At 36.0% G+C, this 23,887-nt stretch overlaps 4 protein-coding genes across 9 annotated transcripts; 1 reads left to right on the forward strand and 3 right to left on the reverse strand.

The window, feature by feature from the left end:
- The first annotated feature begins 549 nt into the window (after nucleotides 1-549).
- LOC121234372 (ribosomal protein L11 methyltransferase) lies at nucleotides 550-5,778 on the forward strand. Of its 4 annotated transcripts, none has more exons than XM_041130296.1 (7): nucleotides 551-987; nucleotides 1,560-1,643; nucleotides 2,917-3,057; nucleotides 3,779-3,844; nucleotides 4,050-4,217; nucleotides 4,539-4,868; nucleotides 5,433-5,778. In XM_041130296.1, exons 1-7 carry the CDS (start codon nucleotides 625-627, stop codon nucleotides 5,544-5,546), a joined length of 1,266 nt encoding a protein of 421 aa, XP_040986230.1. In that variant the 5' UTR covers nucleotides 551-624; the 3' UTR covers nucleotides 5,547-5,778. The 4 variants fall into 4 exon arrangements, with proteins under 4 accessions (XP_040986231.1, XP_040986230.1, XP_040986232.1 ...); XM_041130298.1 differs by having other exon boundaries at nucleotides 958-1,092; XM_041130297.1 differs by lacking the exon at nucleotides 2,917-3,057 and having other exon boundaries at nucleotides 550-987.
- A 282-nt stretch (nucleotides 5,779-6,060) lies between these two features.
- Nucleotides 6,061-9,065, reverse strand: LOC121234371. Its single transcript, XM_041130295.1, has 3 exons — nucleotides 8,742-9,065; nucleotides 6,524-8,296; nucleotides 6,061-6,392 (listed from the first exon to the last, which is right to left on the reverse strand). The coding sequence occupies exons 1-3, from the start codon at nucleotides 8,793-8,795 to the stop codon at nucleotides 6,327-6,329; spliced, it is 1,893 nt and encodes a 630-aa protein (XP_040986229.1). The 5' UTR covers nucleotides 8,796-9,065; the 3' UTR covers nucleotides 6,061-6,326.
- A 763-nt stretch (nucleotides 9,066-9,828) lies between these two features.
- LOC121236029 (protein yippee-like At5g53940) lies at nucleotides 9,829-13,054 on the reverse strand. Of its 3 annotated transcripts, XM_041132519.1 has the most exons (6): nucleotides 12,920-13,054; nucleotides 12,703-12,838; nucleotides 11,101-11,144; nucleotides 10,496-10,604; nucleotides 10,317-10,372; nucleotides 9,829-10,189 (listed from the first exon to the last, which is right to left on the reverse strand). In XM_041132519.1, the coding sequence occupies exons 2-6, from the start codon at nucleotides 12,796-12,798 to the stop codon at nucleotides 10,105-10,107; spliced, it is 390 nt and encodes a 129-aa protein (XP_040988453.1). In that variant the 5' UTR covers nucleotides 12,799-12,838; nucleotides 12,920-13,054; the 3' UTR covers nucleotides 9,829-10,104. The 3 variants fall into 3 exon arrangements, with proteins under 3 accessions (XP_040988453.1, XP_040988452.1, XP_040988454.1); XM_041132518.1 differs by lacking the exon at nucleotides 12,920-13,054 and having other exon boundaries at nucleotides 12,703-12,913; XM_041132520.1 differs by lacking the exon at nucleotides 12,920-13,054 and having other exon boundaries at nucleotides 9,829-10,214; nucleotides 12,703-12,913.
- Nucleotides 13,055-22,251: 9,197 nt separating this feature from the next.
- Nucleotides 22,252-23,377, reverse strand: LOC121235203 (ethylene-responsive transcription factor 4-like). The gene has a single exon (XM_041131498.1). It carries the CDS (start codon nucleotides 23,239-23,241, stop codon nucleotides 22,588-22,590), a length of 654 nt encoding a protein of 217 aa, XP_040987432.1. The 5' UTR covers nucleotides 23,242-23,377; the 3' UTR covers nucleotides 22,252-22,587.
- Nucleotides 23,378-23,887: the final 510 nt, after the last annotated feature.

Below are 23,887 nucleotides of genomic sequence, written 5' to 3' on the forward strand. Positions count from 1 at the left end.
CGTAGGGTGCTCTAGCCGATGAGCCCATTGTCATGGAGTGTGTTGGCCGACGAGCCATGGTCGTGGAGTGAGCTGGCTGACGAGCCATGGCCGTGGAGTGTGCTGGCCGATGAGCCAACAAGGAGTGGACAAAGGAAAGGAGAGTATTAGGATAAGAGATGAAGGAAAAAAATGGAAAGGGAGAAAGATGTCAAAGACGCAAGGGAAAAACGACCCATCCTCACCACTCCCTATGAGCACACTAAAAGAGGGGGGATATAAAAGAAAATAGCCAGACTACTTCAAGGGGCAGCGATTTCTTCGACAACTTCTTCAATCTCTCGAAAAGGGCTACAACGAGAACATATTCTCTAGCAAATATATTCGATATCTCTCCAGTACAATGAAAAATGAGAAGCTATTGGGAACTGTAAATAAACTTATTATAGTAAATATTCCCTCTCCAAAAATTCCGTGGACGTAGGCATTATGCCGAATCACATAAATTTGTGTATCTCCCTCTCTTTTACATTCTCAATATTTATTTTGCATTCATTGACATGGACGTACACATAGCCACACTAGACCACGCTAGGGTTTCTTGACTACACTGAACGAGGCTTAGATTGTCATAGTGAGCCGAGAATGATTCTTTCTCTCATTCCAGACTGTTGTGCGATTTTTGACATTAAGGTCCTAATAGTCGACATCCACTTCTTCGGTACGTTCCGTTTTCGGCAAACGCAACGCAAAAAACACAGGATGCCGGCCTCTGTCTGCATTTTATTCAAACACCTTTCCTACATAGTCTCACGTCGTTGTCTCATCCACGCATCTCGTTCTCCCCTCACTCTCTTGCTCACAAGCCACAAGGCGAGGGACCGCTCACCATGGGCCTCACGTTCAATCACCGCAAAGCTTTCAACTTCTTCTTCTACTCCCACAAATACAGAGTCCTTTACTTCTCCCTACCTCTCCGTCCACATTCGCTGTCCAAAAGATGCGGCTGTGAGCTTCTTTCCTCTCCAAGTTTTATTTCTAGTAGAAATTCTGAGACACAATGTACTTACTGTTCTGTTTCTTCCCCTAGATTGAAGAACTCATATGTGTGCGGTTAGTAATTAAACTTTATTATGTAACTGACATAATGCACAACTGCTTTCTTGGATAACGGGAAAAATAAGAACTCCGATGATAATGCAGAAATTGAAGAAATTTTTGAAAAAAGTAATCGAAGTGTAATTCACTTTTATTTTCGACTGTAAAAGAGTAACTTCATAATGGTAAGAAGAACTCAAATTTTTTGTAACTTATAATACTTGTCACAAGCATATCTAGTTTATTATTATAACAAACCTCTGTTAACACAGTACTTTGTCAGAATTTGTATATAAAGAATACATTAACAAGTAGCTTAGAGAAAGGGTGGGGTCTCAGGAGTATTCTGCTTTACAGGAAGAATGGTGAAAAAAGATTCCTAGAACTGGCCATGTGTGGTTGGATATAGAGCCTGTTTCATTAATCAAGGATTTGTTAAGCCAAGTGAAATGGCAAATGTTTGACAGCATTATGTTGACCAGGATATGCTTTCAGAAGCTCTTTTATGCTTTGGTGCTAGTTCTACCTCTATGGATGAAGAAGATGCCTTTGAGAATTCTGACAAGGTGGATCCTCTTCAAATTAATTATGCTTAATTTGGAATGTTGTATGCCACTGTCCTAGTCTCTATTCTTTTGTTTACTGCCCGGCTTCTTCTTTGAATCAATGGAGTTATTAAACGGTAATGAGGAATAAGCAATAAATAGAAGATTACATTGCAATCATATATTCGGATCCTCTATTATCACCAACAACGAGGCAAGATGCTCTGACATTGTGTATGGCACTGCAGCTATGGGAAAGAATTCTGGTGTAGTCTATGCAGCAAGCATATAGAATACAGACAGTAGTGCTTGTGGGCTACAATCGTGCGGTAACAAATCTGGTATCACAAGAAAAAACTTTGATAAAGAGTGAAAGACGAAGATAAATTGTAATGCATCATGTTGAGAGTTGAATATGCCCCAAAAGAATGGGTCTCCTCTGGATTATTGGATGTGATTAAACTTGGGGTTTCAGATTATGCTGATAAAGTGATACAGATTCCATGCATGACAAATTTTCTTTTTCTTTTTCTTTAATAAGTGCATGCATGATAAAATAGCTGCAGCCAAACCTAAATTGAAGTTTTCAGGTGTTTCTTGTCCCAATTATTTGGGTTTGATTGTGCATGTCTTGCCTGTTGAGAATTAGGAGTCATAGCCAGAGCATTGAAATTAGTAGATGAATTTGGTCGAGTCCATTTATCAGATCGGAGTTTGATAGCAGTGCAAGAATGCAAGGCATTAGAAACATACTATTAACAGAATTATATGTATAACTAGGAGTGTATTGGCTAGGGTTACTGTCCTCTTTTTTTTTTTTTTTTTTCTTCTTTTTAAGGAGTGGATGGGCTACATGATTGGATATGTTGTGAATGCTATCATTATAATGAATAAATTGTATAGAAGGCTTTACTGACTTATTCCTGTAAATGCTTTACCTCCTGTTTAGATTTTGATACGTAATGCCCCCCTCCCCCTCCCTTTTTTTTCTTTTTTTTTTTGCTCTTGAGATAACTCAAAACTTAACTTGTGGTGCATACAAAATGGCATGCATTTCAAAAAGATGACACACTCTTTGAAAGAGTGATCATGTGTTGTACTCTCCAGCTTCCATATGTGGTGCTTCGCACAATTAATATCTGAATCATAAAAAGCTAATGTGCATAGATTACAGTAGCTAAACATTGGCAGCCAATTGACTCATTGAGATTTGGTAACAACGAAGACAAATTATGGGTATTAACAAAGGTAAACTCTGTTTAAAAAGTTCACTGACAAATAACTTGTTGTGCAGATTTTTATTAATACTATATTTCCTGAAGGCGAGGACGTAAATATGTGCATTTCACATGCTTCTAATTCTATAGGCATGAAAGAAATTCCTGATTATGAAGTCAAAATGGGTGAGCAGTACAACTGGATAAAGAAAACTCAGGTTGATTTGCTTGCATGTACTCTCTCTTGCAGTATTAATTTTGTTATGGTGATTTGTTTTATTCTAGTGAAATACTTCTAATTTGGTTTGTTTCTGTTGCTTGTCTTGTACTTCATCTGTTGTGTATCTGTCATTTATGTGATGGTGAAAAAAGAACAACTCATCTGTCCACCAATAATGATTTGACTGCCGCAATGAATGAGTACTTTGAGGAGCACAAAAGTGCCTATCGGTAAAATTTACAAATTATCCCTTAGGCTGATGGGCACTGATATTTTCTCATGTTCCGTTCCTGTACCATATGATGCAAATCCATTGGTTGAGAACATTGAACCAGAGCCTATTTAAACAATTCAAGAAAAGAGGATACTGTTCCATTCAAACGATTTTGGGGCAATATGATGTATGGGAACCAACTCAGTGATAGTTTATTATTATAAACATGATATTTTTGACTGATTTTAAAAATTGGTTATTTTTTGGGTGCATTGCAGGAAGATATATTCTTATCTTTTAGGTTTATTGAGTCCTTGTATATCTGTATAATAGAAATATAAGTAAGAACATTTATTTATGGATCTTTTCTTTTTTATACTCGACATGAATAACTAAGTTTATTGTGCTCAATAGACCACATATATAGAGCTACGATGACTAACTCTTATTTTTAATTATTTTGTATCAATGTTTGACTCAAATTCCTTTTGCATTTTTTTTACAGGAATCATTTCATCCAGTTGAAGTTACTGAAGGAATTTGGGTTGTGCCAGAGTGGAGAACTCCTCCTGTATGATCATTTTGAATTAGCAACTTCTGCGTTGCCCATTATATTTAATAACTTCTGTGTTGCTTCTGAAAAATCTCATAGGCTTTTCTGCTTCTTTTATGCATTCTTACACCCTATAGCTGCAAAACTTCATTTACAACGAAGAATGTGTTATCTGCAGTAAATGCAATGGAATAGTTATAACTTGCTTTTCTTTACTCCACAGAATATTTGGGCAACAAATATAATTCTGAATCCTGGGTTAGCATTTGGAACTGGGGAGCACCCTACCACTAAGATGTGTCTGTTGCTATTACACAGCCTAATAAGAGGAGGAGAACTCGTCTTGGATTATGGCACAGGCTCTGGAGTTCTCGCAATCGCAGCCCTTAAGGTATTCAGGTCAACCTTAAAACTTTCAACGAAAACAAAACCTCATTCATTAACACTATGATAAACATATTGTCTCCCTCGGTGTTACCTGGAAATTTTCTAGAATGCAATGACTTTCTTGGTCATCATGACTCTATCATAGATATATAATTTCAGTAGAACATTAGTGCTGCTTTTCTAATTGTTTCCCTTTTCATATGCCTTGCTTACTGCTCCAAATTTAGCGGTGGTTTCCTCTCTCTTTTTTTCAAATTATTTTCTTTAAGGCAATGAATTATTGATAATGCCAACTAATCCTACTTTATTGTTACTTCTGGTGCAGTTTGGTGCCGCCTTATCAGTTGGAATTGATATAGATCCCCAAGCAATTACATCTGCACGCCAGAATGCTGCTCTGAATAACATGACACCTGATAAAATGCAATTACACCTGGTTTCTGGCAAAAGCTGCCCTCCTTTAATGGATGCAAAGACATGTGGAGTTGTGGAAGAACAGAAGTCAAATGGAATGGGGGTCATTTCTGGAAGAGAGAAGTATGATGTGGTCATTGCAAATATACTTCTAAATCCTCTATTGGATTTGGCAGATGATATTGTCTCTCATGCCAAGCATGGAGCAATCATCGGCCTCTCTGGTATTTTATCCCAGCAGGTATCTTCTGGCTTGGATGTTCATTGCATTTACACATGACACGCGCCTAGGTGAAATATTGTGGAGATTGCCCTAATCCCTAGAAAGAATGTAGTTATGGCAGTGTGGCAAGCTCAACAAACATTACACAATAGAAATACTTTTCTAAACTTCTACTACCCCTTCTTTTCTTTCAGTTGAATAACTTATCTGAACCACGCTTTAAATAAATAGTACTGCAGCATCATTCTAAACCTGAAAGAAGTTGTCAACTTGAGATTTCAATCATTTTCAATAATGCATTAACTGCTATTAATGATTTGGCTTTAAATTGTAATTACTCATCGCGGTGGAGATTGTAAAGGGCACAAATTGCTTTAAACTTTCAAGTTATGGATAACAACTATAGAACACTGTAAAATGGTGATGTGAACAAGTAATTAGTCGAATTATTGTCTTATTGGCATTCATTATGTTAACATAGTCTACTTATAATTTTCTTTTTCTTTTTCCTTTTTGTTTTTTAAATAGTAATTGAGATACATAATCCACTTATAAATTGTTGTGTATCATGAATTTATGCAGCTTCCATATATAGTAGAGCGATATTCGCCATCCTTAGACAGCATATCAGTGTCGGAGATGGATGGTTGGGTCTGTGTGAGTGGCAGAAAGACGAGAAATCTTGCTGACAGCTGAGGTTGCTGCTCTGATTAACAAGTTGAGCAGTTGGCATATAACGCTGATCTTTGCCCTTCGATGTCAAGCCCTTTGGTGTACGCTCGGTAGATTTGTACAAAGCTGTAATTGAGTCTGAGTTTCTACTCACCATTAATTGGTGCTACAACATTTACTTAAACGATCTTGTTAATTTAACATTGGATTGAGTGAACACCTGCTTTACCTGACTAGAACGAACTGATCTTTTTGACCTTCGATCAGTGTATAATCTGTAGTGCATGCGGGCATGGCTCAAAGACTACGGGATTTGTATCAGTGCAACCACGCCCTGGCGGCCATTGGTGGCCACTGACGTCCGGGCCACTGCAGGGTGGCCGTCGCAGGTAAGTGCAAGTACGCCTGGGCCACAACGCAGGTCTCAAGATTTAAACCTACGCACTTGCGCTTAGCAGCCCAAGCCGTTTGCATTTCATCAGACAATAGTCCCAAGCGAGCAGGCAAAAAAAAAAAAGGAACAATTTGAACAGAGTAGTTCCGAAAGAACCGAAACAAAAACTAAACTGAGATAGGGTCATTCATTATTACAATAGCTATAAAATGATTACTTTGCAAAGAATTTCTTCTGCTTACTAAGGCTACAGATGCTGTAAAAACAAAACATAACAGAAAATCACGAGTCACTCCAGCAGAAGTTTCTTATACCTTCTGATTTATCGGGACATGCCTCCTTTGACATTTGACCGTCGTCTGAAGCCATGAAAGTCCTCAGAAAAGTACCCCTTATTGCAGGTGCTAACATCAGCGCTTAAGTTGCCTTCTAGTGAAAGCAGGGGCTTTTTTAGGTATGTAGACCTTGTAGCTCACCTACAAAACAATATTAGAACAACATACATTATATTTCTTAGCAGTGTAAAACATTTAACTAGAAAATCGAATGGTTACACCTTACTCCCTCAGAGAGCAATGCAGGATATAAGACAGATGGCAATATTCACCTGCACCATTTCACCACCTCGCATCACAGTCATTGTCTTCTGCTCAAACTGTGAGCCGTCTGTAGTCTCATCTTGTGATTTATTTGAACCGTCCACGGCTAATGTAGACTTGATGCAAGAAGAACACTCAGGAGCAGCAAGACCACGTGCATTTTTAACATCTTCATTATTATTATTATTGCTAGTTGGGGTCATAGTTTGAGCAGTTTCAGGGGCACACTCAACCGAAGCACTCTTATTCACCAACAAATTTGTTTGACGAGGCTCATCTAAGGCAGACCTTTCCTTCAGAGTATTGTGATTCTTAAAAGAATTATGCCTCAACGCTGGAGTAGCCAACTTTGGTATGTTAATTTCAGAAACAACAGCTGAATTAAGCTTTTCACTGGGCTGACCAGCAACAGCCATTGGATCCGGTACACAAGCAATTTCCTGCTTGGCAGTCACAGATTGGTAGTCACCCTCCGTACCAGATGAAGTATTTTCGTTCTTATGTGAGTAACTGATAGAATTGCTCCTCAGAGCAGGCACACTGATCTCCTTTAGTTCTTGGGTTGCACCAACTGATTTAGAACCATCCCCTTTCCAGGACTTGGCACCACCAACAGTTTTAACACCATCCTCTTTGGGAAGTTTAATTTGAACTATTTCAGATTTAACAGTCGATGATTGCTTCATGTCTCCATAACTATTATCTTTCTTACCGGTACGAGTATTTGCATTTGGTTGGAAACCTCCTCGAAATCTTTTTAAGTTTTCCAAAGCCCTTTGTCTTAAAGTTGACTCCAAATCCTCACCATTCAAACCACCAGAAGCCTCAGTCACTTTTCCTTTTACAAAGTCAATTGTCCCGACCATACAGCTGCTAGGATTAGTCCTACTGCGTTGGCCCTCAACATCCTTGAGGCTTCCTGTGAGGTCAGTGGTTCTGATGTTCGAAACAACAGGTTCTTCTCCTTTTTTCTCATTCACCACCATCATGTTATTATCAGATGCAACATTTGACCGATGATCTAATTCCCTTTTATGCCCCCCATCATTACTATCATTGCTTCTACAAGAAGGGTAATCATCATTATCATATACAATCTCTTCTTTATACTCATCATTGTCTGAAAATCTTCCCTCCTTCTCTTCAATAACCGTAATAACAGATCTCAGCCGCTTCATATTGTTCTCACCTGCCTTTTTCACCTCACTCCAATATTCATCACCCTCACTGCTCCGACTGCATGAAGAACAACTCCTTGACCTATATCGACTCCTTTTGCTTCCACTTCTAACCTTCTCCAATTTCCCTTTTTTTCTCTCTTTTCCATCATACCTGCCCCTATGGCTTTGCCTCTCAAACTCTCTCTCGTGACTGCTAGTACTCCCAACCTGACGAGCGTCACAGCTGCACGAATCACTACTCATAGAACTTACACTAACTTCTCTACTAGGCTTCCTCTTCTTCTTGTGGGTCTTTGTCCCCAAATCGGAACCTCCCTTCCTCTTTGACCCGATTTTCTTCCTCACACGATGAGACTCCTCACTTCTTTCACGGCTAAAAGAGCGCCTTCGATCCTTCTTCTTACTGCCTTTCAGATCTTTCCGAGTATGAGATCGAGCCCTTCTACTTCTATAGTCATCCTCAGAACCAGAACATGACACTGACATGAAACTCCTTGAATCATCATCACTTGAATGAGAAAGAGAATCGTCATGGTAGCGAATCTTCTTGGATTTATTATATCTCCTGCTCCTACTCTTAGTTTTCTTCTTAGTTGGCCCCTAAACCAGTGACATACGTGCATATATAAGTTGGCACTATAAACACAAAATGAAAGACCATAAACAGTAAGAAATATTAAGCAAACTAAAATTAAAATTTTCAACTTTTTAGCTTTTCCCAAAAATTAAGACTTAAAAAGAGTCCCCATCTAAAATAATGCCGAATGCGACCAATCAGCTTAACAGAGTTTAAGTCCTGGCTTCGACTCCCACTGTGGTCATGCTTCTGAAATTTTAATCTTTACTTACAAAAAAAAATCCTATGATTTTCATTTACGCAGGCCCACTAAACAAAGAAGTATAACCTTCATGGTTCTGAAGATCTTCTCAGCAACCAAACAAACGGTTAGTCTTTTACAGTTCGAAAAAAGGAAAGGGGAACAGAAAAATCTAAAACACAGGCGTTTCACACCCAACATATATATACACACAAGAGAGAGATTACCTGAGAGGAATTCTTCCTGGATCGTTTTTTCTTATGAGAAGAGGATTTTCCCATCTGGGTTACCTGCAACAATCAAAATTGAATATAACAGAAGAAAAAAGAAGAAGAAAGAAAAACCAAACGGTGGTAGATCCTCGGAGAATTGTGATCGAAATAAAATTGAAAGCAGTCCTGCTTTGCGCTCTGTTAGACCAAAACCCCCTTTGCTTCTCTGACTCCACTCTTTAATCTTTGATCGACTACCATGAAACAAGAATATGGTACCCAACAAGCGAGCGGGGCCAATTGCCAAACAGGCCAACCTCTTTGCACCTTCTTCACAAAAGCACCTATCTTTGTGCGTGTATATATATATATATATATACATATTTATTTTGAGTAATTAATTATTCATTACAAAATTATTTATCATTTTTTATCATGTGATTTTTTTTAAACAGGATTTACCACGTGATATTGATCTAGCATCAAATGAAATATAATAAAAATAGAAAAATACTTAGGTCACAAAGAGATTACATAAAAATAATTTCACAAACTGATGTAAGTTGATATAGTTCGTCAAATTATAAAATTATTTTTATTGTAAAATAAATCTACTGGATCATATAAAATTATATCAATTTATAAAATTACATTTGAGTAATTCTTTCGTAGATATACTGATATAGTACTCCTCTAATAAATATATACAATCATTTTATTCCACATAAAATGGAAGAAAGATGATAGTCAAAAAGATGATAAAAAAATATTATTTATCATTTTCTCTTTATGGAACATCATCTGTTTCGTGATATTAAATGATTTGAAAATAAGTATAAATATTTTTTTAATTATTTAACATCCCAATAATAAGAGGATATATATTGAAATAATGAAAGGCACTTATCTAAAACCTATTTAAAAGAAATTATTTAAATATCAAATTTTAAAATAAGCCCCTTCAATTTAAAATAGAATTCGTAAAAAATTACCCCCCTTTCAAATTGCAAACCTGTACTCATATAAACCACAAAAATGGGAACTGAAATTTGAGTCATTTAAGACGAGAAAACAGAAGCTTTGGGAACCTTTAAGAATGTCATTGTTGCAAAAGAACCTCTTGTCTATTTACAACGTCTAGCACAGATCAGATCACAACATATTCAGATCATGGAGATGTCTTGGTTGAGTAACAGTCCATGCAACTCAAGAGTACATTAGCATTCAGAGTAGTACAATCTAAAAGGAATGAATATGTTCCCTAATGATCGCAAAAATAAGACAGTATGATTATTATATAATTCCGTACATAAGCCGTAAATCTCTTCTCAATTGTGTAAAATGTCTACTAAAATATTTGAACAAATGGAGTAGGATCCTAAAGGTCTTCAGCATCACTCATGCTTGGGCGAGTATCAATATAGAATTCGGTAGAAAAGTCAGCTTCATCCACGATCCTCCCTCTGTTAATGGACATATAAGATCCTTCTGTTAATGGATATGTATATGGGATTTTATAGTAAGTAAAAACATAGTCCGCTCAATGCCAGCAGGAGGTATAGAAGGAAAGAGAAGAAATGAGGATTACACCTTTCAAGAACATACTTCCCTTCTTTATACTTCTGGCTCCTCTCATGTGCAGCCTCCTAGGTGCAAAAAATGCAGTAGAGGTTAGAAAAGTTGGCAACCCCTCATTCAGCTTTGCTAAATTAAGAATTTCTGTTTGTAGATGTGTGCCACAAAGGGAAGGGGAGAAAGAGAGATAGTACGTATTTCCATCCAACAATCTGTCCACAACAGCAGCAAAATATATCCGCCACAGTATGCAATCCCGAAAGCATCAACCTCTCCTCTAATGCTCCAACTACGAGGTTCACCCTGGATCGTAAATCAAGACAAATACGTGAATCAATTTAACGTTGGAATATCAATTTGAAAGGGAAAACAAAGCATTTCCCTTGTATCTAATATTAGTTCCAGTTACAAGCTTAATGCAAGAAAAGCAGTTTTCAATCAGATAAAGTGAGCAGTAGTCACTTCCTTCTAGTTGTGTGAGAAAAGAAGAAATAGTTTTGCTTTGCCTTCCCATTAAAAACAAGAAAAGACATTGTACAGGAATGCTGAGAGTATAATAAAAACTCTCAACCACATTGTTAGGGAGTACATTAAAGACATTGTTAGGGAGAGAAATGGGTAGTAGTAGAAACATCTAATTTTGCTTTTGTTGGGAAATACGTTTAGATAAAAGGAACATATATAGAACTCAACTATGATTCGGTTTTTAATTTTCCAAAAGAAAACACAGTAAGCATACAATAATTCCTACAAAATCATATTCCAGTACTTGTAGTCCTTTAAAAAAAAAGGAACTCACGCATTATTGAAGAGGTATGCTTTTCCCCGAAGGCAATGAAAAGCCTGACCAAAAGACAAGGTGAAAATCAGACCAAAAAGAGTTTATCATGCTGCTAAGCATTCCCAATATAAATACTGGGCGAGTGACATCCTTATTTAGAAAAGACATGCAATTGAAAAGATCAAATGGACTGCAAGTTGTTCCCCTAAGAGGCTCAATTGATATTTATCCTTTCAATAAGTAAGAAAATTCATCAAATATGATGATATGAAGTGTTGCAATCTCAGAACATGCAGAGTATAGTAGAGAACACTTCCCGAAAATTCGATGTCAGAGCTGAAATTACAAGACATCCAGAAAAGTAAGAGTTAACCCGACTGCCAAAGTTCTTAAGCTGAAGTTCAGCCCCGTGTTGTAATTAGTTATAAACAGATATAAACTTATACCATGTTGTTCATGTAGGTGACAAATAGACTCAAAAATTGTCTTCCAAAGCATGAAACAGCTTCTATTTGTAGTAAATACTAAATAGAGTCATAGACAACAATAAATGTCTTTTTGTAGTATGTTATACTCCATGTAGCCACGGGAACAACTTGACTATCTGATGCACCATTTAATCCAGGTTCAAGTATCCTAGATCTCCATGCACTGGTCAGGTGAAATGACAGAACCTAAGAGGGCAGACAGCAATAGGTTGGCGGCGTACATCCGCTTCGACGAAACCTTGGCCACAACCTGAATTTCCTAGAATTATTCACTCAGGAAAACTCGCAGAGCATCATCATTGACACACTTCTTTTTTAACCACATCAAGAGTAACCAGTACCAAACTATATGTAATGTTAAATTATGGACACGAGACAACTTATCTATTCCCATATATCGCATTCAATACCCATATATATTGAGGATCCAGGATATAGAAAAAAGAGTAATTCTTCACATATTGCCATCAACATAGCCTGAAGAAAAATGGCGTATAAACTTGATAGTATATAAGTATCCAGTAACAAGTGCACCACACATAATCCCGGGATTAATTTACAAGCAAAAGAAACTATTACATATTTCTATGATTCTTAGAACTCATTTCTTTTCAGAAAATTTCTCAACTCATCTCATCTCATTTCATCTAATTATTATAATTTTTTTAAATTCTCGTACAAAATAAAATAAGCAATTCAATTTTTTTAAATTCTAAAACAAAAATAATATTAAAATTATATATTTTAATAATATTTTTTTTAATTTTAAATTTTAATCTCAACTCATCTCACCTTATCACTTTTCCATAAAAATAAACGAGGCCTGATTACCAGAAATTGGAAACAAAGAAAACATTCACTTTTGACTCACTTTTAAGTACTCGTTTGGTTACGTGATTACGATGAGTCGAAAAGTTTTGTTGAAAGTTATAAAATATTGTTAAAATATAATTTTTTAATATAATTTTTATTTTATAATATGAAAATAATGAATTATTTATTATATTTTAAATAAAAATTTAAAAATATCGTAATAATTATAAGATTAGATAAGATAGATAATTTGATTTTGTTAACTAAACAGCCATCTTTAGAATGGTGAGAAGGAGGATCAGGAAGAGAACAGAAGTACCCGAGAGACAAGATCGTCTGCGAGAGCCAAGTGGGTCTTGCAGAACTTGCATCTGTATGACCTTCCCTCTAGCTCCACCACAAATACCCTTCCCATATCTACCTCCCCGTCGTCTTCCTTCTTCTGACCTTTTTACCTGCTATCCACCTCTAGTAAGTTGCAAAACCAGTAATTTGTTAGAGAGAGAGAGAAGAGAGAGAGAGAGATTGGATTAGACCGAAGCATCAAACGCAGTTTCGTAGCGCCAAATGTGTAAAATGCATGTCTGCCCCCACTCCCTCACGTGTCATCTGTTTTTAAGCATCGGGGCTTCGTGACAAAACACTTTTTAATTCCTTTTATTCCATTCAATTTTGAAACTTTATCTTATCTCACAAAGAAATTTTGAAACTTTATCTAACTTTTTATTTTATTCTGTTACAATTAATATATTTTCTGTCTTGAAAACAGCATGCTTTTTATATTCTTTTAGAAAGGAAAAAAAAAAAGCGAAACACTATATGCTTTTTGCAACATTAGAACATATTTTATAAAATAGGAAAATTTGTACCCAAGTTTTGGATCCAAGGTATGGGAGCCCAAATGCACTACAAGTCCATATTATAAGGCCTGAGAAATCATTCATTGCTTAGGTCTACTTTATTTTTATAATTCTTTTAAATTCATCTCATTTAATTATTATAATTTTTTAAAATTTTTATATAAAATAAAATAAATAATTTAATTTTTTCAATTTTTAAAATAAAAATAATATTAAAAATATATATTCTAATAATATTTTCTTCAACTTTTAATTTTAATCTCGACTCATTTTATCTCATCTCATCTCATCTGACCAGTACAAAGTAGTTCTTCATCTAATCTGAATACATCCCCTAAATCGTTTAATATATGAGGGTTATAAAGAAGAGCACATAATTATGTAAAACTGTTCATGGACAAAGTGGCAAAGCAAATTGTAGTAGTAGTTCAATTGCAAAGCTTTTTTTACTATAAATTAGATAGAACATATCAAATCATGTCATGTAATTATTTTATGTGTAATTTTATTTATAAACTTGGCAATTCTCATGACTTAAAACATGGTGACCGGGATGGTAAAAAAAATTGAGAAAAAAAAATATGTATTTAACTATTCTTTCCATTAAAAATTTAAAAATTGATTTTATATGATTATCTATCAAGACCAAGCACTGCAATTTTTTAAAAGGGGTTAGAACCCCTAATGGTCCAACAAATTACAAAAAATCATTAACTACTCACTAAACGTAGATAAGCAAGATTTTCCTATCTTATAATGAAATGACATGTCTGTTAGACTAAAAACAATTATAGAATACGGAATTACACTTTAGAAACAATAATTGATAGGTTTTAATGCCAAGAAATAAATACCTCCAGCTATTGATATTATTCACTGTTTTGCTGTGTTTCTCTCTGTGTTTGGCACTTCCAAACTATTCTCCACTCTATTTAGATGGTGTAATACCGAAGGGAATTGAGTGAGTGAGTCTGGGGACCGAACACTATATTTATAGCCGAAGCCTCCATCAAACTTCGGTGTTTACGTGTCCCACGTGATCCCATTTTCATGGAATCAATTATCAACGTGATGGAAGAGTGTTGGACCACTTCAAGGACTCTTAAGTGATAGACTCGTTCTCACGGACGTCTCCGTGAGAAACGGTCAACATTCTCTCACTTGGTCCACACTCCTAATCAAAGATTTCATCTTAAACCCATCGATAATCTCCATTTAAGTAATAAATACATGAATCATGGCGATAGGTCCTCTAATGACGAGTATTACCTTCCATGTATTACTATGTATTTATTCTTTAAACATTATAATTTATGTGGGAACAATTTCTTAATGAATAAACCATATGTTTATTTTTGGTCCAACATAGATAAATTTTTCTCAAAATTTAAATTAAGATGCACATCAATATGAGAAATAACATCAAAATATTTATGAATTTCATTAAAATAACATTGTTCATACAATGAAAAATTATATAATGGAACCAAGTCCCATGTTCACTACATGATCCTTGAATTTCAACGGTGGCATGCCCTTAGTTAAAAGATCAGCGATCATTAGTTCAGTGCTTACGTGCTCAATGACCACTTTATTTTCTTTAACACGTTCCTTTATGGTTAAATATTTAATGTCGATGTGTTTACTCCGACTCCTACTTTTGTTGTTTTTAGCCATAAAAACAGCAGTTGAATTGTCGCAATACATTCTCAATGGCCTAGAGATCGAATCCATAATTCTAAGCTCAAAAATGAAACTCTTAAGCCATACATTATGTGAAGTAGCCTCAAAACAAGAGACGAACTCGGCTTCCATAATAGAAGTGGCAGTCAAAGTCTGTTTGTCACTCCTCTATGATATAGCTCCACCGGCCATCAAAAATATGTATTCTTATGTTGATTTGAGTGAATCAATACAGCCAGCAAAGTCAGAATCTGAGTAGCCAATTACTTCTAGATTATCCGTTCGTCTATACATAAGCATGTATTCTTTGGTTCCTTGAAGGCACCTCATTACTTTCTTTGCAGCTCTCCAGTGGTCTAAACCTGGATCACTTTGATATCGTCCCAACATTCCTACAGCAAATGCAATGTCAGGTCTTGTACAGACCTGAGCATACATTAGGCTTCCGACAGCAGAAGCATATGGAATGTTCTTCATTTGTTCCCTCTCGAGGTCGTTCCTTGGGCATTGGTTCAAATTGAACCTATCACCCTTCACAATGGGAGCTACACTTGGTGAACAATCCTTCATCCGGTATCTCTCTAAAACTTTATTAATGTAGGTTTCCTGAGACAAACCCAAGATTCCTTGAAATCTGTCTCTATGGATCTTAATGTCAATGACATAAGATGCCTCACCCATATCCTTCATATCAAAAGTTTTGGAAATGAATTGTTTCATCTCATGCAGCAAACCCTTATCATTGGTTGCTAGCAAAATGTCATCCACATATAAAACAAGAAAACATATTTTACTCCCATTGACCTTCTGGTATATACATTGATCTATAACGTTTTCTACAAAACCGAATGAAGAAATTAAATTATGGAATTTCAAATACCATTGTCGATATGCTTGTTTTAAACCGTATATGGATTTCTTGAGCTTGCAAACCAATTGATCACCATCACTAGAGTGGAATCCTTCAGGTTGTTTCATGTAAACCTCTTCCTCTAGATCTCCATTAAGAAATATTGTTTTCACATCCATTTGTTGCAACTCTAAGTAAATATGGGTTACTAATGCCAAAATAACACGCAATGAATATTTCTTAGATACAGGAGAGAAAGTTTTCGTGTAATCGATTCCTTCTTTCTGAGTGAATCATTTAGCAATGAGTCTCGCCTTGTATCTCGTAATGTTGCCCAATGAGTCTTTTTTAGTTTTAAAGACCCATTTACATCCAATGGCTTTTACACCATTAGGCAACTCAACAAGATCTCAGACTTCATTACTCTTCATAGAATTCATCTCTTCCTTCATGGCATTGTACCATAATTATGATTTTTTGCAACTCATGGCTTGTGAAAAGAACTCGGGATCATTTTCGGCTCCAATGTTATAGTCAGATTCTTGCAGATACACAACATAATCACTAGGAATTGCTGATCTCCTTACTCTAAGAGATCTTTTGAATGTTGCACCATCATTTTCATGAGAAGTATGTGGTTCAACTTGTTGTTCAAAAGTTGTTGGCAACTCTTGAACTACTTGATCTACTAAAACATCATCAGCAGCTTGTGGAATGTCAATGATTGGTTGTTCAACACCAGTTTGTACTTGAGGGGTATTGTAAACAATAATCATTCTATCACTTGAGGTAGAAGGTTGAGATTCTGAATGATCATTCTCAGAAACTATGTTCCTGGTTTGATCACTCCCACTGATCAAGTCATTTTCAAGAAACTTTGTATTTATTGATTCCACAATCCTAGTGCTGTAAGATGGACAATAAAATCTATAACCCTTAGACCTTTCAGCATATCCAATGAAATACCCACTAATGGTCCTTGGGTCTACTTTCTTCTCTTGTGGATTATAAATCCTCACCTCAGACGGGCATCTCCAAACGCGCACATGTCGCAAACTCGGTTTCCAACCTTTCCATAATTCAAATGGCGTTTTAGGAACAGTCTTGGTTGGAACTCGGTTTAATATATACACTATAGTCTTAGTGTTTCAGCCCACAATGATTTAGGAAGATTGAAGCTGCTAAGCATACTCCGCACCATGTCCAATAATGTTCGGTTTCTTCTTTCTACTACACCATTCTGGTCCGGTGAACCAGGCATGATGTACTGTGCAACAATCTCATGCTCTTGAAGAACTTTGCAAATGACCCAGGTGCTTGTCCATTCTCTGTATATCTACCATAATATTCTCCACCTCTATCTGATCTCACGATCTTAATTTGCTTATCGCATTGTTTCTCTACTTCAGCCTTAAAGATTTTAAAGGCATCTAATGTTTCGTTCTTGTCATGAAGCATGTAGAGATACATATATCGTGAGTAATCATCTATAAAAGAGATGAAGTATTTCTGACCATGTGAGTCCATGTCTGGACTACATATATCAGTATGTATGATCTCTAATATTTTTGAACTCCTATTGGCACCTTTCTTTGACTTGTTGATCTGCTTTTCTTTTATGCAGTCCACACAAGTCTCAAAATCAGTAAAATCCAGAGTATTAAGTACCCATTCATTTACTAATCTTTTAATTCTATCTATGGAGATATGACCTAATCTCCGGTGCCATAATTTAGAGGAATCATCATTAATAACACATCTTTTAGTGTCAGTGTGAACATGCATTGAATCATAAGTGGTATTGTTTTGTAAATTAATGCAGTAGAGACCATCAGACAAAATACCATTCCCAACACAATCAGATTTATAAAATAAACTGAATGTTGAATTTGAAAAATTAAAGGAATATTCAAAAGGTACTAGTCTTGAAACTGAAATCAAGTTGTAGAGAAACTTGGAACATAAAAGGTCTTTTCCAACTTTAAAACAAAACCACTAGATAAAATTAAATAGCAAGTTCTTACAGCTTCCACGTGCGAGCCCATCTTGTTTCCTGATAAGATGCTTCGCTCACTTCTCACTGGCTTTCTTAGGTTTTGCAAACCCTGCAAAGAATTTGAAATGTGGATTGTTGATCCAGAATCAATCCACCATGTGTTAATATTGACATTAACCATATTAGATTCATAACAAACAAGTGAGGTTGGATTACCTTTGTCTGCAAGCCATTTCTAGAATTTGGAGCATTCATTCTTCATGTGTCCTTTCTTTTTACAGAAAAAACACTTGGAATCTTTCTTAATACCACATTGGGGAGGTATTTTGTCTTTTCCTTTCAGTTTGGCTTGAGATTTGCCCCTTCCATGCGTTGCCAGCATTGCACTTTCACCTTGTTCCATCATCAGTCTCCCTTCCCCTTGAACACACATGGTCGTGAGTTCATTAATTGACCATTTATCCTTATGTGTGTTGTATGAGATTTTGAAGGGTTCATATTGATGCGGGAGGGTGTTCAAGATGTAGTGCACCAGGAATGGCTCTGACATTTCAACCTCGAGTTTCTTCAATTGAGCCACATTGTCCCTCATTTGCATGATGTGCTCACGCACTCCTTTCACACTGGTGAGCCTTAGGGATGTGAACTTCATGATTAGGGTGCTTTCTAGTGCCTTGTCTGAAATGACAAATTATTCATCAATGGCCTTTAGCAAGTCTCGGACCTTTTCATGCTGATCGACAGAAGCACGAATACCAGCAGAAATTATAGTCTTAATGAACATCATGCTGAGGCGATTAGATCGCTCTCATCGCTCATAAAGTACGATGGCTGCTGCATTGCTGGTATCAGTCAGTGCTGGTGGTTCGTCTTTCCTAATAACATAGTCTATGTCCATCCATCCTAAATGAAGAAGAACTCTCTCCTTTTAGACTTTGTAATTATCTCCCTTAAGTTCAGGGATATCATAACGAATATCAGAGAAATTTGTAGGTTGTGTAATTGCATATAGATTACATGCTTATGTTAAAATTGAGGTCTAAATAAATATTCATATGTTACCAATGTAAATCATGCTTTAAAAATTGAATCTAATGACATAAAATTGCCTGTGGGCTAAATTTTAATTCAAGTAAATCCAATTAATATATATGATAGAATTTTATCAAATTATTTACTTAATTCATAATTCTAAAGGGTATATTATAATTTGATGTATATTCTATCTTAGACTTTTATGATAAAACTATCAAATTATTTACTTAATTCATAATTCCTGTGGGTAATTTATGAATAACTTGATATTTTATCCTAATTAATAATATAAATATAATAAAAATTCCTGTGGGATAAAATTTATTATATTAAGTATAATTAATTACAATTAATGTCTAATATTCTTTATGTGATCCTAATCAATCATAATAATTTTACTTAATTAAAGATGCTGTGGCTATTCTCTAATTAACATAAAATTATATGGATCACTAGACATTCAAATTGCATAAGACTAGCTTAATATTATGAATTACATAATTTTAACTAATACTAACATGTTATTATTATGCACAAAATATTCATAATATAAGCATAAAAAATGCATAATAAAAACTGCATAACATTTAATTTCATGTTATAAACTATATACTCATCCAAAAATTGCATGTATTAATATAAAGCAAAATTAATCAATTCATGCAAACTAAATATGAGCAGAATAAACAAATTTACACTACAATTATCCAAATTGTATATAATTAAAAAAAAAAAATATAAGCATAAAGGGCATGACCCCAAAAAAACCCACTTTTCAAGTTATCTAAATAAAAGTGGAAGAGAATTTTTTTTTTTTTTTTTTAAACAGGCCCATATAAACAACGTGTCGTTTTCCATATTATTTAAAACAAAAAAAGCCATGTAAACGACATGTCATTTTTGTCAACCTTATAAACGATGTATCGTTTAGTATCGTACTGGTTAAATGGCTTCTGAACAAAACGACATGTCGTTTTCATCAAATTAAAAACGACGTGTCGTTTATCATTATACTGGATAAAATTGCTTCAAACAAAACGACATGTCGTTTTTATCAAATTGAAAATGACGTATCGTTTATCATTATACGGGATACAGACTCCTGACAGCATGCAGAAACAAGATTTTCAAACCATTTTTCACCTCAAAAATCACATTTTTAAGCATAGAAAGTTTAGAAAAACTATTTCTAAATTATTTCTAAACTTTTTTCAAGTCAAAACCATCTAAAAATCAAAACTTAAAAATTTTGAAAAATTTCGGCCAAAAAACAGAGATGAACCGAATTTTGATTTTAAACATCAAGGCAGAGGTAAACCTTGCTCTGATACCAACTGTTAGACTAAAAATAATTCTAGAATGCGGAATTACACTTTAGAAACAAGAATTGATAGGTTTTAATGCCAAGAAATAAATACCTCCGGCTATTGATACTATTCACTGTTTTGCTGTATTTCTATCTGTGTTTGGCACTTCCAAACTATTCTCCACTCTATTTAGATGGTGTAATATCGAAGTGAATTGAGTGAGTGAGTATGGGGACCAAACACTGTATTTATAGCCGAAGCCTCTATCAAACTTCAGTGTTTACGTGTCCCACGTGATCCTATATTCATGGGATCAATTATCAACGTGATAGAAGAGTGTTAGACCATTTTAAAGACTCTTAAGTGATAGACTCATTCTCACATACGTCTCCTTGAGAAACGGTCAACAATGTCATGCTATTAAAATTGTTTAAAGGAGCTTTGCATGCCCATGATTATAAAACTATATGCGTATAAATTTGTAGCCATGTGGATTATTATATAGGGATATATATATGCATATGTATGTGCGTGTGTCTCTTTCTATACATACATACATACATACATACATATATATATATATATATGGTGCAAACGTGAGGTAATCGAGAGACTCTCATAGCTGGATAAAGTTAATAGCATGGAGATTGGGTTGTCACAAAACATGCATTCACTTGACTATGTTATGTAGACTGAACAGTTGAGTTATAACCGCAATCAAATTGAAACTACCTATATTACATGAGAATTACCGATCGAGGTAGGCTACTATCTATAATGGCTGTCATAAAAACTTAATCCGTACGGCCTCTTCTATATACGACTTTGGTACTCGCGTATGAATTTGTTTTAGATATGTAAGAACTCATTAGCATCGTATATTTGTTACAACTTTTATTTTTAGCATTTTATTTCTTCTTTCTCCTTGATTTATATTTTTCTTTCTTCAACAAGGTCCACGAGTTCACGATCTCACTTTCTATTGTTGAGTTATTATATTATCAAGCAGGTCAGTTTGTTAAATACATATTTCACATTACTTAGAGTCAGTTTAGATTGAGAGATGAGTTAAGATCATCTTATTATTATTCATAAATTTCAACACACAAATCTCATCTCATCTCATCTCATCTCATCTCTCAATCTAATTAAATTATATTATGTAAATACTAATAATATTCTACAGTAGTTTATTTATACAATAATATAATTTTTCTTCGTTATTTACTTTTACTCACCAAAACGTAGTTACTTGTTGGCACGGTTTTTCTCCCTTGCCTTATTTCCCACTACTGTCTCATATCATCTGTTGCCCAAAAGAAAAGAAAAGAATAAAAAAAAAAACCCCATAATTAACGGACGGTGCAGGTCCACGTGATGACAACTCGAATCCCGACATGTACCTCGTCAACACGGATTTACTCCAGACCGGGGCCCGCCTCTAGACCCGCCCGAGTCTGATTCAGTCGCTGAAATTAAATAAACCAGCTGTTTCGCCGCCCAATAATAACGATAAATAAAAAAGAGATATGTGCACGCACCCGAAAAAAAAAAAGAAAAAAGAAAAAAGAAACCAGACCGAGTCTTCGTGGTCCCAGCTGTCGCACTCTCACCCGTTGATTAGACTAGTCTCGTCGAGATCCCCGCCCAAGAGGACAAACAGATACGTGAATCACGAGGGAGCCCCATGTTTCTCATCATGAAGCCGCTCCGCCTCCGTGTGTTCACAGCTTTTGTTCAGACCTCAATTTTTTTCTTAAAATAAAGAAAAAACTTTTTTAAAATAAAAAACAGCCCTTCAGTGCGGGTTTCCGTACATTTGTGGGGCCTAACAGGTGTCGCAAGCATCGAGATTTTCCTAATCGTAATCCATCCAAAAAAATAAAAACCACACGACTGGAGCTTAGCAAAGACGCAACCTGCCGCCGACATGTCTGTTCTATCTTCAATAAGAATATATTAACGTGCAAAAACCAAAAAAAAGAAGACCGTGTTTGGTTAGAAGGAAAATGAGAGCCAACAGAAAAAAGGTCTTCCCCCCTAGAAATGCTTCGATTTGACAGTTGTTTGGGAGCTGGAAAACAAGAACGTCAACTACTCGAGTAGAATAACCAAACAAGGAAGAGAGAGGAGAAAATGGAACAAGAACATCGTTGATTTTCATTCTTCTACAAAGATCGAACATATAACTAATAACAATAATAAATTGCAGAACAACCATGAGAACTCTATCACAGATTTCTCAGTTGCAAAAATACGGAGGGATTGGTTATCTATGTACATATACGGATCACAATCATCAGCGAATCCATACAACATGTCAGCTAGCGCTCTCTTTATCTAACGAGATCTACTTGCCATCTCGCGATCGGAAACAAAAATAAGTAAAAACGCGTAGAAACAAATGCCAACACTGAAGCTAAACGACAGGAAAACTCGGATCTTCGCCGGCGATCAAGAAAATTTGGCCAAATCAGGCAACCTCCGGCGGAGGAAGGTTGAGGTCAAGGTCGAGCAGTCTATGGGTGGGAGGATGATCAAAATCGACGACGGAAGATGAATCGGAGTCGCTGTGGGCCCCACCGCCCGCGATTTGGTTGAAATCCGTCTCTGCCCGATCGAACCTGCACAAGTCGCGGTGATTCCCGCTCATATTAGCGACTGGGTTGAAGAAGTAGACTGGACGCACAGCCGTAACGAGGGGAAAAGCGACCGCACCGCTGGCCGGGAACTGAGCCGAGCCGGAGGGAAAATGGACCGCGCCTCCCAGAGTGAGGTCGAGGGGCGGCGGTGGTGGGGACGAGGAGTCGACGGTGCTGCTCTGGCTTGGGCTGCGAGTATTGTTGTTGTTATTGTTGTGGGGATGGCTGAGGGAGGTGAGGTCGGAGGAGGGGTTGGGGAAGTTGGTCTTCGCCTTAACGCCTCGGAACTCGCGGGCAGCGGCGTCGTAGGCACGTGCTGCTTCCTCGGCAGTGTCGAAAGTGCCGAGCCAGACGCGTGTCTTCTTACCCGGGTCCCGGATCTCGGCGGCGTAGCGACCCCATGGTCGCTTCCTCACCCCTCTGAAACGAATCTCCTTGGAGCTGGAATCCTGGTTAACTGAACTGGATCCGTTTCTTGGAGCCATTTGGGTCCTATGGGTTAGTTACGTTGGGTGGTATATGGAGTTTGGAACGGGGGAGACCATGGATGTTTTGAGGATGGGAGGGTTCGAAGGTGGCATTTTATAGGGGACGTGGGAAGGGGGTAGGAGTGATTAAAGTTACGCTCCTTTTGGGCGATTGTTGTGCACAGTATAGGCAGCATGGATGAGGTGATTCAAAAGAATTTTAATATAAAATAAATTTATTTACAGCTACTTTTTTTTATAATCCTGACCTAACGATTAAGGTGCCGACTGAATTAAAATACGATGAATTGTGAAGAGAGTTAAAAATTAAATTATTTATTATATTTTATATAAAAATTTAAAAAAATTATATTGGTAGACGAGATAAAATGAGATACAACACTTTCCTATATAAACGTTGCCTAAATCTATCACGATGTACAACTTATATAAAAAATATATATATAAACCTTTTAGATATTTTAAAAATTAAATTTAAAAATTAATATCTGCTTTATAATAAAATATAACATAATATCTCACATTAATTTATAAATCACATTTTATAAAATTTTGAATACATTAATAATTTTTCATAAGTAATGTGTTCTGCAATAAGGCAATAAGTTATCTAAAATTACAATATGATTTTAAAGTTAGTATA

This window comes from Juglans microcarpa x Juglans regia, chromosome 6D, assembly GCF_004785595.1.
Source record: "Juglans microcarpa x Juglans regia isolate MS1-56 chromosome 6D, Jm3101_v1.0, whole genome shotgun sequence".
In the NCBI taxonomy this organism is placed as follows: Eukaryota; Viridiplantae; Streptophyta; class Magnoliopsida; order Fagales; family Juglandaceae; genus Juglans; species Juglans microcarpa x Juglans regia.